Source organism: Coturnix japonica, chromosome 15 (genome assembly GCF_054131305.1).
Source record: "Coturnix japonica strain WE chromosome 15, WE-NBRP24, whole genome shotgun sequence".
Classification (NCBI taxonomy): domain Eukaryota; kingdom Metazoa; phylum Chordata; class Aves; order Galliformes; family Phasianidae; genus Coturnix; species Coturnix japonica.
In genome coordinates this window covers 10,982,655-10,999,250 of record NC_140677.1, presented here as the reverse complement: position 1 = coordinate 10,999,250, position 16,596 = coordinate 10,982,655, and the positions used below count along the sequence as shown (strand labels likewise).

The following is a 16,596-nucleotide window of genomic DNA, read 5'->3' as shown; positions in this document are numbered from 1 at the left end:
CATCTGTGTTCCATTTCAGATGACAGCCTGCTTCTTGGGACTGCTTGATTCTTTCTGGTCATTGTGTTCATTCTTTCTATTTGATCAATTGTTCTCGGAATCCAGACCTGTTTTTTCCATGCTGCTTGAAGGGAGTCTCCAAGTAAACTCTCAATAACATCCTAAACACGAAGAGGATCATTACACCTACAGCTTCTACTTCTGCAATGTCTCCTGTTGGCAAAAGCAACCTGACCTCATTGCTCTGTTTTCCCAGTCAAATAGCACCGTGTCTTGAGTCCAGAGTCGCACTGTGAAACTTGTTTCTGTTGTCAATTTTGTGTTGCAATCACTCTGCCACATTCAAATCACTTTCTCTTCCAGGCCTTAAGCAACTAAATCCTTTCCGATGGAGCCACTCTGGGTCTTGTGTGTGCTGCGTTGTCTCCCACGCTCTTTTGTTCCATGTTGACCGCTCACTTTTTTCCAGCATGCCTTCCATCCACACCATGTTTGATTTGCTCTGCTCTGCGATGTGGTGGTGTTATGGAGGAAAGCTTGGCGGGATGCTCTAGTTGGGCCCCAGCCAGTGGCTGCTGACCACCATAATCACTGCGCCTTGTCCTGCTTCTGCTCTCAGCAGAGTGGCTCACTGCTCAGCTCCCTTGTGCTGCCTTTGGTTGTGATGTGATCGAGCCTTGTGTTTCCTGCAGGTCACAGAAGAGGCTTATGTGCCAGTTGGTGACATGAATGGCATGGGATTCCGGCCCTTCGATATGGTTATCCCCTTTGCTGTAAGGAAAGGAGAAATAACAGGTATTAAAGGTTGTGGAGCTTCTTGGGGGGGCTTTGCCCTTTGTGAGCATGTTTGTCCATTTGCAGCCAGCAGTCTGTGTGGTCGAGACCATAGTGTGTGGAGGAGAATTGTGTTATGCCAGGAGCTCAGTTGCTTAATTTCACATCAAGTGGCATCCACTGGGGTTTGAGTGGGATACGCCCACGATGCTCTGAATTCTTGGTGCTGCTGCAGCCTTTGGGGCTGGGCTGGACAGTACTGCACTGCAGGACCTGCTGCTGATTTTCACCCTCCAGACTAACTACATACGTACTTGATTGGCTTTGTACCTTCCACCCCATTGTGTCCCTTCTCCAAAACAGTCAAGCCTTCTCAACAGTTGAACTAAAGAACCTTAGAGGTTTTTTTTCCAGCCATAGTTCTTTCAATTCTGTGATTCTTCTGCACAGGCATCACTTGGCAGCACCCTGCCATGCTGAGCTGCAGGTGTGGGCTGGGTGTTCTTGCTCTAACTCAGCCACCCCTGCCCAAGCCATGCTCTGTCCCTGACTGCAGAGGCAGAGCATCTTGCAGTGAAGCACAGCAGTGCCTTTCCTGAGGCTCACCATGCAAATGTCAGTGGCTGTAGCCAACAGCCCTGCCTGTGGAGTTTGTAAGGTCACAGAACTGCCTGCCAGATGTCTACTGCTGTGCTGTATTCATGCAACTTTAGTAGAAAACACGTCTGTTTAGTGTTCCCATTAGTCTCCTGTTCGTGCCTGTGGGTAAGTAGTTTAACAATTGCTTGCTTAAAACAGCCAGACAATTCTTGGTGGGTGGGAGAGGGGAAGCAGGCGGTTTCTCCTGTGGTTTACACGGTGCTTTTTTGTAGGTGAAGTACACATGCCCTCTGGAAAGACTGATACACCAGACATTGTGGATAACAAGGATGGCACTGTGACAGTGAGATATGCTCCTACAGAAGTTGGGCTGCATGAGATGCACATAAAGTACATGGGAAATCACATCCCAGGTGAGTCTGACAAAACAGGCGGCTGACGGAGCTGAGCACAGCAACCTGCTGACACATTGCTTCCCTGCTGAGGTTTCTGTAGCCTCATTATAGCACTGCTGCAAGAGCTGCTTGGGATGTCTTAGTGCTCAGCAGCAGTTCATCTGCATGCAGTCCGATGGAAAAGCAAAGCAAAGGAATGAGTGCAGGCACACGTGAGCTTCCATTGTGGTTTCATAGTACCAGCCAGGCTTAAAATGGATTTTGGTTTTGGAAGCTAGCTTTTGTGGTGTTTTACTATGGAGAAGAAACATACAATTTTCAAAATACCATTTTTTGCGGGGTTGAAATTTACTGCCTTGTTGCTCAGCAAAACTAATAGTTACAGTACATGTATATCCTTAAAACTGCATTGGCGTAAAAGCTACAATCTGCGGAGGACCGAGTGGCTAAAACACTATAGTTAGTCTTTCCATCTCAGTGCAATAAAATAAAGCACACACGCACGCTATGCTGTAATCTTTCTTCTTGGCTGCTTCTATACAAAAAGAAACCACTGCCTTTCATTCTTTCTCTCTTCTTTTGTCCTTAGTTCCCCAGCTCCCCACTGGCGCTCAGTCCCCCTGGCAGCTCGGGCTGCCTCTCAGGCATGGGGGAAACAGGGCGGCTCTGTGGCATGGTGTGCAGATATGGGGCAGAGTACTGCCAGCACTGCCTGTAATGGGCTGCTGGTTCTGCTGGGGCAGGGAAACTGGCTGAAGTGTGGAGCTCATATAACATGATGTATAGTGCTGCTTCAGAGCTGTGTTTGTGTATAGCACTTCTAAGATCAGACTGGCTGACGTAGTGGCTCCATGAGACCATTGTCCGGTGCCTGGCCAGAGGGATGCTGTGCCTCAGTGCTTTTTGAAGGCTAATATGAATCAAGCTTGCTTCTGTCTCAGCTGCAGAATGTAGCTTTGGACTTGGAAGCTGTCTGTGCCTTTTTTGAAACTATTACTGGCTGCTGGTGACTGTACTTCTTGTTCTCGCGCACCAGCTTTACTAATCTCAGGCTGGCAAATGCATTTCTGGATACCCTTCAAATTTGCTAGTTCAGGTTCATTGAGTTAGGCAATGTGCAGTGCTTGTTCCTAATTCTGAGCTGCCCAAATTCATGATTAGTATCTGAACTGAAAGTCTGCTTCTCTGAGTCATGCTCTGATTTAATGTGCTAAATATAAACTGCTGATGAGTAAGACCCTTTACAACATCATTTAAGCTTATCTGTGGTAATTGGAGTAGCTCTTTGTCATGACTAAACTGTGGAGCAGTATCTTTTGAAGATGAAAGGAGTGGCATATTCATTTTAAAGTGCTCTAGAGTGGTGTAAAGGTTCTTCAAACACCGACTGGTGAGAGTAGCACAGAAGAATGTGGCAGTGAATAAGCATAAGATCCTGCTGGGTATGAGCAACTTGATGCCTATTTCATTCTTGTAGCCCAGGCCACTAATCCTCGAAGTGATTATTGTTTTCTTTTTCTTTAGAGAGCCCTCTGCAGTTCTATGTGAATTATCCAAACAGCGGCAGTGTGTCTGCTTATGGGCCTGGCCTCATTTATGGGGTTGCCAATAAACCAGCGACCTTTACCATTGTCACAGAGGATGCAGAGGAGGGTAAGTCTGTTCTTTAAACCCACCTTACTCTAAGCTTGGAACTTCTAAGAAGTGTGATGTGGGTTAGCATTAATTTGAAGCATAATTTGCATTTGTTCAAATATGAATCTCTGGTATGATGTAAACATTGACTTGTGCAAATATAATGCAAAAATGGCCTCCATTGAGCTGTGTCATATGTGCAGTAAAAGCTGTTTTATTACTTCTTCATGAGATCAGTAGATTCAGATGTGGTATAGAGTGCAAATGATTCACTTGATTAAAAATAAACTGAAGGCAAATTCGATCTAGCAGATGCCAGCTGGGTCTGGAATCACTGTTAAGTTAATCTAACAGATTGAACGGAGTTGCGACCTTGCTGAGTTGGCCTGAGCTCTTTGCTGCTCTCATTTAAAAAGAGAGATCGGAGCTGTATTTCCAGCACCGTATTCTGAACCTCCCTCTGTAAATGTCCTCAGTCTTGGTGTGCATGAAGATTTACAGAAATGCTGTTCTCCTTGTTTCTTAGGTGGACTGGACTTGGCTATTGAAGGACCTTCCAAAGCAGAGATCAGCTGCATTGATAACAAAGATGGGACGTGCACAGTCACCTACCTACCTACCCTACCTGGGAACTACAGCATACTGGTCAAGTACAATGACAAGCACATCCCAGGCAGTCCATTCACAGCCAAGATTACAGGTATAAAGTTTAGACATATGGAAAGAACTTAAGAGTGTATGTTAACCTCTGGTAGCATGGAGGGACTGGTTTGTGTCAGAAAAGGGAAATCCTCCAACTTGTTCTGCATTTAACCTCCTAATTTTTCTTACTCATTTATCTGTATTTCCACAGATGATAACAGAAGACGGTCCCAAGTTAAGCTTGGATCTGCTGCTGAGTTTTTGTTGGATATCAACGAGACTGATCTCAGTCTCCTGACAGCCAGCATTAAAGCCCCATCGGGTCGTGATGAGCCTTGTCTTCTGAAGAGGCTGCCCAACAACCACATTGGTAAGCCCTAACAGCCTTCATCTGAGAGCAACATAGCAGCCTCTCTTCCAGTTTTCTTTGCTACTTAAGATGACTTAATGTTTTTGCACGCTTTCTTGAAGGAGTGTTGCCAAACCAAATGGTGCAGCTGGTGGAGCAGGCTGACCTTTTCTATTAGCATTCCAGGTTGTGACCAAACTGCTATTTGTCTACTTATGTGAATGATTTTGTGGTCCACTGGCGAACAACACTTTGATATGTGTAAAGTGTTCTTTCAGTGTTTCATTTCTTGGTGTGATCGAGGCTTTATAATCAAATGTAACGTACATAAAAATCGAATAAGTTTGTCACATTTCTCTGCTGTGCAGGTATCTCATTCATTCCACGGGAAGTAGGAGAACATCTGGTTAGCATCAAGAAAAATGGGAACCACGTACCAAACAGCCCTGTGACAATCATGGTGGTCCAGTCTGAGATAGGAGATGCCAGACGAGCGAGAGTGTATGGACGTGGTTTGGTGGAAGGGCGAACCTTTGAAATGTGTGACTTCATTGTAGACACAAGAGATGCTGGTGAGTTTGATTGCAAAGGAGCTCTCTAAAGGACAATGCTGTCTTCTTCTACAAGGGATGGTCAGGTCACAGGCTGCAAAACATTCTGCTTGTAATGCATTGTTGTTGTTCTCAGTTATTAACTCTAGGCAACACTATTAATTTCTAAAATGCTTTTCATTATCTTAGCTAATGTTTTACTTTACAGTCAACAAGGGCTATCACTAACAAAGGATTTCTTTCATTTGTTGGAGCTGGATCTAGAATCACTGTGTACAGCAAGAAGGAAATGAGGAAGATGCAGTTTATTTTTGTGTTTATTTAATGTGGAGCCTTGTCCAGTCTTTGAAGTTAACATTTCAACATTAGTGAAATAAAAGGGATATGGTCAGAACATCTTAGGAGCTGAATGTGTGCTTAAATAAATTCTGACTTATTCAGATGACAAAAATGTTTCTAAGACACTATGCAGTGCCCACATAGTCTTTTTGAAAGAAGCTGGCTACTGACTAGCTGTTGTTTTGAGTTCGAGTCATACTTATCACTGTGGAAACGTGAGGATACTTGTCTGTGTTGCAGGTTACGGTGGCATCTCACTGGCTGTTGAAGGACCCAGCAAGGTAGATATCCAAACTGAAGACCTAGAAGATGGAACTTGCAAAGTATCTTATTTTCCAACTGTACCTGGCGTGTACATTGTGTCCACTAAGTTTGCAGATGAACATATTCCAGGTAAGTGGGAGCATTTGGTACCTTCATTTCATACAGCAGAGGTCTTGCCTAGCTGTCTAGTGCTGGAGCTGCAAGGCGAGTTGGCTGATCCTGTGCAGACCATAAGTCCCAGAGATTCGAGGAGGCTTTACCAGTGCCCTCCATGCAAGAATCCAGAACTATTTTGATTACTTGGTTATATTTCATCTGGACTTTTCTGTAAACTGGCTGTAAGGCCCTCACTTTGATATGCTACAAGTTAGAGGAAACTTTAAATCTTCTCCTTGATGCAAAATACAGTGAGCAGAGGAGGAATGACTTGCTGTGCTACTTGCAGGCAGCCCATTTACTGTGAAGATAAGTGGTGAGGGAAGAGTTAAGGAGAGCATCACGCGAACAAGACGGGCTCCCTCTGTTGCAACAGTTGGAAGCATATGTGATCTGAACCTAAAAATCCCAGGTAAGCAGCATCCTTTTCCCCATAATCAAGCTTGCACTTGCATAGCGTAGGTGTACTTGAAGCAGTGGAAAGAACTTCACTGCTGAGTTATCCTCATGTTAAGACAGCTTAGGGGAGGAACATTGGTAATGTTGGTCTCTTTGAACTGCTAAAGATAAACATATCAATGATCACTGTATGGAGATATAAATACCAGGGAGGCCATAATCTGTTCTGTGTACATCAAGCTGAAAAAATGGTCTGCACTGCTCAGCCTGTCTCTGGGGTTGGCTCTCAATTGTTTGTACTGCTGTCTGGCACAAGTGAGTCACACAGGGCAGTTCTAGCTGTGGCTGCACTTATCCAACCTTCTCATCTGCCTCCATAGCACCTGGTGAGTGTGACTGGTTGGGCTGGCTGCTCTACTGGGATGCAGCCCAGCACCTGCATGTCCCTTCTGTCATCTGCACTGTGTAATCTGCTGAGCTCAGTTGAAAGAAAAGTACCCAACCACTCTGTCATTCTTGTTCTTCATTTTGTGTTCTTTCCTTGTTAGAAATTGACTGCGGGGACATGACAGCCCAAGTAACTAGTCCCTCTGGAAGGAACTCCGATGCAGAAATAGTAGAAGTTGACAAAAACACCTACTGTGTCCGTTTTGTGCCACAAGAGATGGGGGTCCACACGGTGGATGTCAAATACAGAGGGCAGCCTGTGCCAGGCAGCCCCTTCCAGTTCACTGTGGGGCCACTTGGTGAGGGAGGAGCTCATAAAGTGAGAGCTGGAGGCCCAGGGCTGGAGCGTGGAGAGACGGGTGTTCCAGGTGAGTCCTGTGCCCTCAGCTTCCAGTGCCCACCGTGCACAGATAAAATGGTTTCTGTTGGTCCCTATGGGAGCCTCTCTCGCCCCACTCACTGGGGGTAGTCAGCAGAGAAACACGTACAAGGGAATAGTATTGCTGTATCATGCAGGTGGGCAAACTCATGTTAAGGAAACTGCTCCCCAGGATCTTGGCACGATGTACCATTTCTCATACACGTAACTGTGGATGCTGCACGGTCTGTTAAAAAGAAGCTGGAGCCCAGCTGCAGCAAACTTACACTTGTGTGTTCTCTCATGTGCTTCAACAGCTGAGTTCAGCATATGGACACGGGAGGCTGGAGCTGGAGGACTGTCCATTGCTGTAGAAGGTCCAAGTAAAGCAGAAATTGCCTTTGAAGACCATAAAGATGGATCTTGTGGTGTATCTTACATAGTTCAAGAGCCAGGTACATATCAAGACCAAAGTGTTCTGAAATAAAACTGAAGGCTGCTTCCAAATACACTGAAGAAACTCTCTGCATCTTATCTCCCCACAGGCAACTATGAGGTGTCCATAAAGTTCAATGATGAGCACATTCCTGAAAGCCCCTACCTGGTTCCCATCATCGCTCCGTCTGATGATGCTCGCAGGCTCACTGTCACTAGCCTTCAGGTGAGACATAAGGAAACATCCCACAGCTTGCCACAGAGACTGATTTCGTCCTTGTTCTCTGAGACCAAAGTGGTTGTCCTTTCTTCTTAGTGATAACCTTGCCTTGGTTAGTGCTTGGTTTCAAGTTCAGCTTGCAGACAGAGAGAGGTTTTTGGGAGCTTGGTAGTATGGGCCAGTACAGTTGGCCCTACTCTAGCTAGCTAGGATTTGAGGGCAGTAGGCTAGAATACACATACAGCAGGTGTTAATGTCTGATAACAAAAAAGAAGAGGAGGTAAACCTTGCTTTCCCGCCTGATTTAGCTTGGGGAAGCCCAGTCAAACCTGAAATGTGAACACGAACAGGCAATGATCACGTTGATAACTGAGCTGCTGTGTCAGCGTGTGGGCTGAAAGCTGCATTTCTGTGGGCAAGAGAGTGTAGGCCATGTAGGAACATTACTGCAGCCTTGTTTGAGGCGGATGGACAGGGCCCCACAGTGGAGTCAGGGCACAGATTCACTCTGGCTGGCATCACAAAACCACACAGTCACAGCTCAGATCATCCATGAATTGTAGCAAATCTGTGTGAGTGAATTGCAGCTTTGTAGTAGGTCTGGGTTTGTCTGTTAACCTTACCATTATTTTTATGTGCGTGTGTGGTTACTTGCATTAAAGTACAAGTAACATTAAAGGTCTGACTTAAACCTCCAAAGCCAGAAACTTGGAAGTGAGACTGAAAACATGTGTCTAAATATACTGTACCTCAGTCCTCACTGAATGGCGATTAGCAATTAAGACTTCAGTTGAGGCTTTTTTGATGTGCTCAGCCTGGACTTTGCCCGAACGTTCACTGTATAAATGAACCGTGACAGCTTGTTCCAATAGTGTCTCTTCTAACAAGGAGTTACAAGGGCGTTAATTAGTCACTGTGGTACTGATGTTTCTCTTGTGTTTCATTTAAAGACTTTTGACAGGAATACCCACTTCAGTTATGTCCTGGAGAGGCAGATAAAGCTGAGTGTTCTGTAAAGGAGCTCAGTGTGCAGCTAAACCTGCATCAGGGATTTGCTTTATATAGATCGTACCTCAGTTCTACTCAGTTGCATTTATTTACCTCTCCAGGATTTAATTGAAAAAGAAGTCAGGTAAAGTATGTTCAGCATAAAATATTGCTTCTTATAGCTGCATGAGCTCTGCTGTGGCTGTGATGAGCAGTGCCACACGGATGCAGAGCTGAGTTGCCTTCAGCAAGCAGCTCTGCACAAGCAGTTCTGCAGCACAGCCACATCTGGTTCTGTGCCTTAAATTGCTTTCTCATTTTAAGACATCTTGTGGCAGCTTCCTAAATGTGACTTCTTTTAGCAAATATAAACATGCCTATTACTCTTTCAGACAAAGGAATTATCAGAGGCTTTTCCCCTGAATGAATCTGGAGTGAATGAACAGGTTGATAATGGAGCTATCTCTTAAACATCCTTTAAATCGAGTGCCTGAATACGGGGGCCTGACCTCAGTGATAATGGGTAGCAAGGCTTGTAACCATGCCTTCGCCTGATCTGACAAAGTGTTTTCTGGCTTCCAAAAATGGTCTGGGACTATTGAAAGGATCAGCATAGCGGATGTGGGTGACTTAAATCGGTCACTGTGTAAGAGTGAAAAACCTTCTGATCTGAGAATTACTGTAAGTCACAACGCTGTCCTTTGTTGAAATCTGAATAATTGTGCTGAAATGATTATTTCTTTTCCTCACATCTTGTACCGTTTGAAACAACATTTTAAGTTTGGTAATCTGACTGTTGCATTCTCAGGAGTCTGGATTAAAAGTTAATCAGCCGGCATCCTTTGCTATAAGGCTGAACGGGGCAAAGGGCAAGATTGATGCTAAAGTCCACAGCCCCTCCGGAGCTGTAGAAGAGTGCCATGTGTCTGAGCTGGAGCCAGGTGAGAACGGCTTTACATTTGTCAGAACACACAGGGTGACTTACACAAATGCTCCTTGCCTCTTAGCAAGTGGATTGAATCCCTTGGTTTGCTAACAGCCCACCAAGGAGCGAGTTCTGTGCTTGGAGAATGGCTTTTGGCTGTCAGCAACTGTGGTAGGAATTGTTCCATCAATGCTTTTCCTAGAGAGCTGATGAAATGATGGAGCCCTAACTTCTGTAAGGCACTGATATTAAAGGGCAAACTCTAAAGGGTTTTCACATGAAGTCTTGGCTTGCCGGTGAAGGTACAGCGACATTATTCATAAAGGAAGGGGCTGAAATATGATGTGGTTGTTGAATTTAGCCAATGAAGTTTATTTTTCAAAGCTACGCTTCAATCTTTGACAAATAGTTTATTTTTAACTTGCACCCGCTCCTTCATATGGAATGTCAAGGAAACTGAACGTAAGCAAACACTACAGAAAGCTCAGCACCTGTTCCAGCAATGAGCTTTTCTTTTTTCAATTGAAGTGTGATTGAATTATGGTCTGTACTGTGCCAGTCTTGCTGCAGCCCAGCTGGAGAAGGTCAGTCACTCCTCTGGGTGAGTGTGCAATTGAAAATGTTAAATATCAGCAAATTGCTGAATGACTCCTAAATAAAGGTGCCGTCTCTGCAGTGTCAGTGCAGCACGCTCACCCTGCTGGTACAGCTTAGCTTGCCTTTCCCAGCTGCTCTGTCTGCCACTGTCAGGCTGGGCTGTGGCTCAGCAGTCATGTCTAGCTCCTGGGCTGCAGGCCGGGTGACAGCCATCCGTTCCTTGCATACAAGGTGAAAATGCAATCCGTGACACCTCCTGTGATAAATACTTTGTTTTCCTACTTAAATAGGAGCATAGCAGGTTGCGTGGCTGGGTTTGCTTATGCTGGGACCAGCACGTGTTGAAATGGTGTGAAAGCCTTGCTCAGGCTGCTAACCAGTATTAAGTTCAGCTTCTGCTGCTGTCATCTCTGACATGTCAGAACGGCCTCTTTTCTCTGCAGACAAATACGCCGTTCGGTTCATCCCCCACGAAAATGGCATCCACTCCATCGACGTGAAGTTCAACGGGAGCCATGTGGTGGGCAGCCCCTTCAAGGTGCGCGTTGGTGAGCCCGGCCAGGCGGGCAACCCCACACTTGTCACAGCGTATGGACCAGGCCTGGAGAGCGGCACCACGGGTAACCCTTCTTGTACAGCTCCCTTGCTGGCCTTTGGCTTTCTGGAAAGAGCTAGAAGCTGTTTCCAGGTGTATTTTTATATGACTGCCATTGCTGAGACAGCTGAACTGACACACATGCTCTACTGACCTGGGTGCAGACTAACTTTGCTTTGTCGCATGCTCCTGAAGTCTTATAACCATCAACTAACAGGTCTGCATGCTACGCTGAGCCTCAGTGAACTTAACACCTCTGTAAACCAGCAACTGCAGCAAAAGCTCATTGGTGTTTGTGGCTGCTCTGCAGTGATGGGCAGCTGAGCTCCACGTAGGTGGTCCCCCACAGCTCTGGGGATGCTTTGGCTCAGTTCCACGTGAGAACTGCAGACATGAGGTCTGCGAAGCTTTTGCAGAGTTCTGCAGCCATCAGAAAGCAGTCAGTGACTGCACTGCATGCGTGCTCCGGGGTGGGTGAAAGACCGAGGGGGAATGGGTGCAATCCATAGATTTATTTTGCTTTGTCCTGAAACTTGGTCATGGGCTGTAGTAGTAAAGCAGGGTTTCAAGCAGCTTGTAGTGAATGCAGTCGTTCAGCTGGCTGTGTAGTCTGAGGAGTCTCCTTTAACTTGCATTCCCCTGTTAATCCACTGGTTGCAGGATGCACCCAGTTAGCTTTCCCTTAGCGCTTGCCGCTCTGAGACTGCGAGTTAAACGTAACATGATGCGCAACAAGTAGGCGATGTGGTGGGTTGTGCTCTTGTTCGTAGTGTTCCGTACATGCTTCAGGTGCAGCATGAATACTGACCCCATTTATCCCCTTTGGCTGCCCCAGCTGACAGTTCTCAACTCAAGATTGCGGATTATTTTTATTCATTTATACGATTTTGGGCTTTTTAAGAAAAAATATGAAAGCATTCCAGGATCTGTGCTTTGATCTGTTAAACCGTGTGTTTCTGGGGGCCACACACACTGGTGAACAGCATAGCAGAACTGTTCCTTTTTCCCCCTTTGATGTGCAAGGTGACGAGTTCCCTTTATTTTAATCTACTTCTGTCTTTTGTGCATTCTACGTTACATATTTTTTTTTCTTCCCTGGAAAAAAGAAAGTTGTGGCTATTCGGGCAAAGCTTGTGCTGCTCTGCAGGAACCAAGCAGCTGATTTTGGAAGTGTGTGGATATAGTGCGTAAAATAAAGATACTTACTGCCTTCGCAGCTCTAATAGGTGGAAACAAAAGCACTCGTTAATACAGCCATTGATACTGCAGAGATGGAGGGATTTTTCTCCACCTATAAAGGTGCTCGAGGTTGTTTTCAATCCAAACAGACCGTTCAGCTGCAGTGCTGTTACTCTGTGCCCCCTTGTTGGCTCCTGGCTGCTGCTCGTGGCGCTCTGCCCTGGGAGCTGCTGAGCAGCAGCTCTGCACAATGACCCACTGTGAGACCGAGGGCTGAGCACCTGAACCGTGTGCCTGCAGCCTCCAACAAGGCCAGCCTTCATCTGCACAGCCCGCTTGTGCAGCTTCCTGCTGGATCAGCAGAGCTCAGTGCTGTGCTCTATGGGCTCTCCAAGCATTGCAACATGGCCGCCTCTTGTGCAGAGAGGCCAGAAGTTCCTCCCAGCGTTGCCATTGCACTTAGCGTGCTTCAGTCTCACTGCAGTAAACTTTCTCATAGCTGTCTCGGTTTGGTTGCGCCTCGGAGCCCTTTATTCCTCGTCAGCAGCATCTGATACAGCAACCCAAAGGTCGTAAATGTTTGAAGCCAGAGTTTGACAGTAAATTATGTGGGGGGACTGAGAGCCCTCTCTTAAATTTTTCTCGTGCTGCTGGCATTGTGTCACTGGCTTAGTATTAGCAGCAGCAATTTGGTTCTGTGAACCAGATGCTGTAATTAAACAAGCTTTTGTTTCCACACGCTGCTCGGAGTGTTGTTGCAGAGCAGTTCAAACAGCCATCTCCTCCAGGAGACCTCTCAGCCCTCGTCTCTCTCACTCTCTTGTGGGCCCTTCACTGCTGATTTATGGCCCGTGTGGTGAGGTGGCTCCCAGCTGCCCTGAGCTCAGGCATGGAGGAGCCTGAGTCGTGGCTTTCCCCTTAGAGCCGGCCTTTTGAAGCCAAAATACTTCCCTTTGGGTCCTGAAGGGATCTCCTGGCTCCCTTGCACCAAGTCACTGGTTCCTGTTTTATAACTGAGGCTGTTTTTGTAACAACGGTGTAAGGAAGAGTGTGTCTTACTGTGCTACGTCTTTCTAGGGTTGCAGTCGGAGTTTTTCATTAACACGACCAAGGCTGGTCCAGGTACCCTCTCTGTTACAATTGAAGGGCCATCAAAGGTGAAAATGGACTGCCAGGAAACTCCAGAAGGTTACAAAGTCATGTACACACCCATGGCTCCAGGAAACTATTTAATTGGAGTTAAATATGGTGGACCAAACCACATAGTGGGCAGCCCCTTCAAGGCAAAGGTTACAGGTAAAAAGCTAACCAGTATTTACTGTGGGCCCAAAGTACTTAGTGTCACTCAGCAAGTCTGTCCCTCAGAGACAGCAGTCAGTGGAGATGCCTGGTGCCCCAAGAAATGAGTGGCAAAGTGCTTCTCTCCATCACTGCCAAACCCCAGGAGTGTCAGGGAGAGGCTGTGAGTGGGTCTCAGAGCTTCCCAGATAGACTCTGAAATGGCATCACAGAGAGATGCTAGACCTCGACCTAGCTCTAGGGCACTGGGGATGTATGACTTATTTACCCATTTTCCTCCCTGAAGCCTGTAGGCTATGCACTTAGAACACCAGTGATGCCCCTCTTGGTCTTGTTTTGGTGCATCTCTGGCCTTGACCGAAGGGGTATCTGGGGGCTTGCAGGTGATGTGAGGAAGGTTGGTCTTACTTATCTGAGGGCTCTTTCTCTTCAGTGCTGCGTTGAAGCACTGTTGCTTCCCCAAGCTAGAGGAACGTGGTGGTGGTGGTCTTGGGGTGGGCAGCAGGGACCGCACTCCCCTGGCTGGGACACGCTCTGCTTTCAAAATGGATTGTTGCAAAATTGCACCTGCTTTTCTGCCAACTCGAGCCATTTTTGGCGTTTGGTGATTGGAGCACAATTAACTCTTCTCCAGCAGCAAGCTTTGCTAACTCAGTCCTGAAGTTCCTGTGGTCCTTTCACCACTTAAGGGCTCTGGGATGGGATTGTTGGCAGCGTTACTGGACCATGTCTGTTTAAATACCAAAGAAGGAAATTGCTCCTCTCTGAAAATGCATTTTGGATGCAGAATGCATGCTGGTCACTAGGAGGATTTCGGAACCTCCTTCTAACTGCCTTTTGGACGGGGTGAATCTGAGTGTCAGAGGTTTTTTTCTGTTTGCAGGACAGCGACTGGTCTCCCTGGGCAGCGCAAACGAAACCTCTTCCATCATGGTGGAGTCGGTGACAAGGTCATCGACTGAAACTTGCTATAGTGCCATTCCCAAATCCACCTCGGATGCCAGCAAAGTGGTTTCCCGGGGAGCAGGACTCTCAAAGGCTTTTGTGGGTCAGAAAAGCTCCTTCTCTGTGGACTGCAGCAAAGCAGGTAAGGGAGCGGGAGCCCACTGCGTGGTTTAGCTGGATGTCTTTTGCGCTGAAACAGCTTCCAGTTAATTGCGAGCTCTGCATTAGGAAAGAGGAGGAGCGTGGCTTTGTGAGCTGGCAGCTAGGAATTAATGAGAACTCTTGGCAGCGCTCTGAGACCTGATCTGCTTTAGCTGTAAATCTGCATTTTGCAGAGTTAAAATTCAGAGCTTGAGGTGATGATCTGGCTGTTAAAACGTCATGTGTGTTTGTTTAAGTGCATGGGTGCTAACTGCTATTTTGCCCTAGGTTCCAATATGCTGTTAGTCGGCGTCCATGGACCTACAATCCCATGTGAAGAGGTATCCATCAAGCATCTGGGCAGCCACCAGTACAACGTGACATATGTGGTCAAGGAGAGGGGTGACTACGTCCTGGCGGTGAAATGGGGTGACGAGCACATCCCTGGGAGCCCCTTCCACGTCTCAGTTCCCTAAACCCACCCCGCGTCCGTCACTCTGTACATTCACAGCTCGGCCGCAGAGTTATACTGGGTGCAGTCCTGTTGCAAATTGCAGTATCTAGATACCCACGGCTCACATTTCAATACACTCAGAAGTAACTTCTGTAACGTTTTTTACAAGCATTTCACTTCTATCCTACTTATCAACGTAACACGAATCTATTTAATGTCCTCCTCAAATTGTACCTTTGCAGTGCTGTCCAGGTCACTGTTTGGAGAATCATATGGATAACTAGACACTAATTTCCCTTGTGGATGTTAAAGACTTTAGATGTTAATTGAAAACTGGAATTAGTCTTTGTAATTGGGTATCTTAACTACTGATTTTATTTGACTGGAGACTTTACATTTTAGTTATGGAATATGACTTGGGCTGTCCCCAGTTCAAATTCTTTTCTGTAAAGAAATGAGATGAAACTGGTACTATGATAGGTGCCTTTGTATACTTGATCCATTTTAACGCTGAACATTATAGAAGGCTACTAAAAGTGGCTGTACCACTCAAATTTAAAACATTTTTGGAAACGCTTTGCTAATGGTTTACATTTAGGAAGAGTTTATCTTTTATAGCAGACCAAAAGCAGACTGAACATTGCTTCCTGGGCACTCTCAGCCTTTACATTAATGCTTTGTAAATCTGTACTGGTAGCTTTTTTGGCCACGATGTTAGCAATGTGCTTTTTAATTAGCTCGGGATTCTGGAGAAATTCCCCAAGCTTTGTTTTACAGGTAACTCCCAGCTGATTTATTGTCATCTTAAGAACAACCCCACTTTGGCTGGGTTAAAAGAGAGCCCTTTGCTTGCCACGTCAGTCCTGTTCTCATCTGAGCGACCCACAATCCACGTGGGTCAGAGCATGGCAGTGTATGGAGGCTGCTGGCTGTTAAGTGAGATGGTGCAAAGCCAGCCTGGGGATGGACCCACACTGTACTTGGGTACTGGGGGGAGGGAAGGTGGGTGTGTAAATCCGCTGATAGCAGCGAAACGAACCAACAAACCTTGTTTGCTACATGCCATTTAATTCTATCTCAGTCCAAGGACGTGCCCAAGTCATGCTCATCTCCTCTGAAATTCTCTTCCATGCTCTGGAGGGGATTCCCGCCTGGAGTCAAGGAGTGAAAACTTCCATTGTGACTCGTGTTTGTCCTGGGTTACTCAATACCAATATTCAATACCGCTTTCCAAGCGCGTACCTGAATTGCTGTCAGCTGCTGGGGCTTTAGTGCAGCTCTCCACGTGAGCTTTAACTCTGCTATTAGGAGGAGGTAGGATTTGTTGAGAACCTGTTGAAACGTCACTGTCTGTCCCTATGGAGAAGTTCACGCTTTCAGTTCTGTAGTTCCGTCGGATGCACTACCCGTGAGCACAGTTGATTGGGGAAATAAAGGAAGGTTGGGTGTTTTTTTTTACTGTGCTTTTTTTTGTTGTGCCTTAATGTGAAACGCTCACTATGTTGTAAACTAGGAAGTGGAAAAACGAAATAAACTGGAATAAAATGCAGGATTGTAAAATTGTATCTTATAACTTATTAAATAGAAATGTTTGCTTCATTAAAATGTGCATGTTAAAAACAATGCTGGGTTCTTTTCCTATGTAAGTCCATCACCTCCCACCAGGCTCCAGCCTGGCTATGGCTCAAGGCCCAGCACATTGCGTGGGGTGGCACAGTGGCAATGAGCAGGAGGTGGATCCCAGTGGCACCTCGGCTCCAGGGCACGGCCATGGCAACCAGCAGCTGTTTTCCAAAACACAGCTCCTGCCAGGAGCACTGCTGAGCCCTGAGCCACAGCGGGCTGCTGGTGGCTGCCAAGGACTTTCCTGCCCCAGGTTTATCAGGTTGTTTCCTTTCTGCAGTTAGCTG

At 46.4% G+C, this 16,596-nt stretch overlaps 1 protein-coding gene across 10 annotated transcripts in view; it reads left to right on the top strand.

Moving 5' to 3' along the window:
• The window catches only part of FLNB (filamin B), a 74,956-nt gene extending 58,647 nt beyond the window's left edge, over positions 1–16,309 (top strand). For 4 of the 10 annotated variants that reach the window (XM_085516378.1, XM_085516372.1, XM_085516371.1 and 1 more), the window contains 16 exons: positions 693–795; positions 1,647–1,787; positions 3,294–3,422; positions 3,931–4,104; positions 4,258–4,416; positions 4,764–4,967; positions 5,526–5,678; positions 5,995–6,117; positions 6,653–6,919; positions 7,227–7,364; positions 7,455–7,570; positions 9,360–9,492; positions 10,517–10,693; positions 12,925–13,143; positions 14,030–14,233; positions 14,521–16,309. In XM_085516378.1, coding sequence (XP_085372504.1) covers positions 693–795; positions 1,647–1,787; positions 3,294–3,422; positions 3,931–4,104; positions 4,258–4,416; positions 4,764–4,967; positions 5,526–5,678; positions 5,995–6,117; positions 6,653–6,919; positions 7,227–7,364; positions 7,455–7,570; positions 9,360–9,492; positions 10,517–10,693; positions 12,925–13,143; positions 14,030–14,233; positions 14,521–14,708 — 2,628 coding nt within the window. In that variant the 3' untranslated portion in view covers positions 14,709–16,309. Of the gene's footprint in view, positions 1–19; positions 274–692; positions 796–1,646; positions 1,788–3,293; positions 3,423–3,930; positions 4,105–4,257; positions 4,417–4,763; positions 4,968–5,525; positions 5,679–5,994; positions 6,118–6,652; positions 6,920–7,226; positions 7,365–7,454; positions 7,571–8,943; positions 9,205–9,359; positions 9,493–10,516; positions 10,694–12,924; positions 13,144–14,029; positions 14,234–14,520 lie in introns of those variants that run through there. The other 6 variants (XM_085516374.1, XM_085516376.1, XM_085516375.1 and 3 more) reach the window with 3 other exon arrangements.
• Positions 16,310–16,596: the final 287 nt, after the last annotated feature.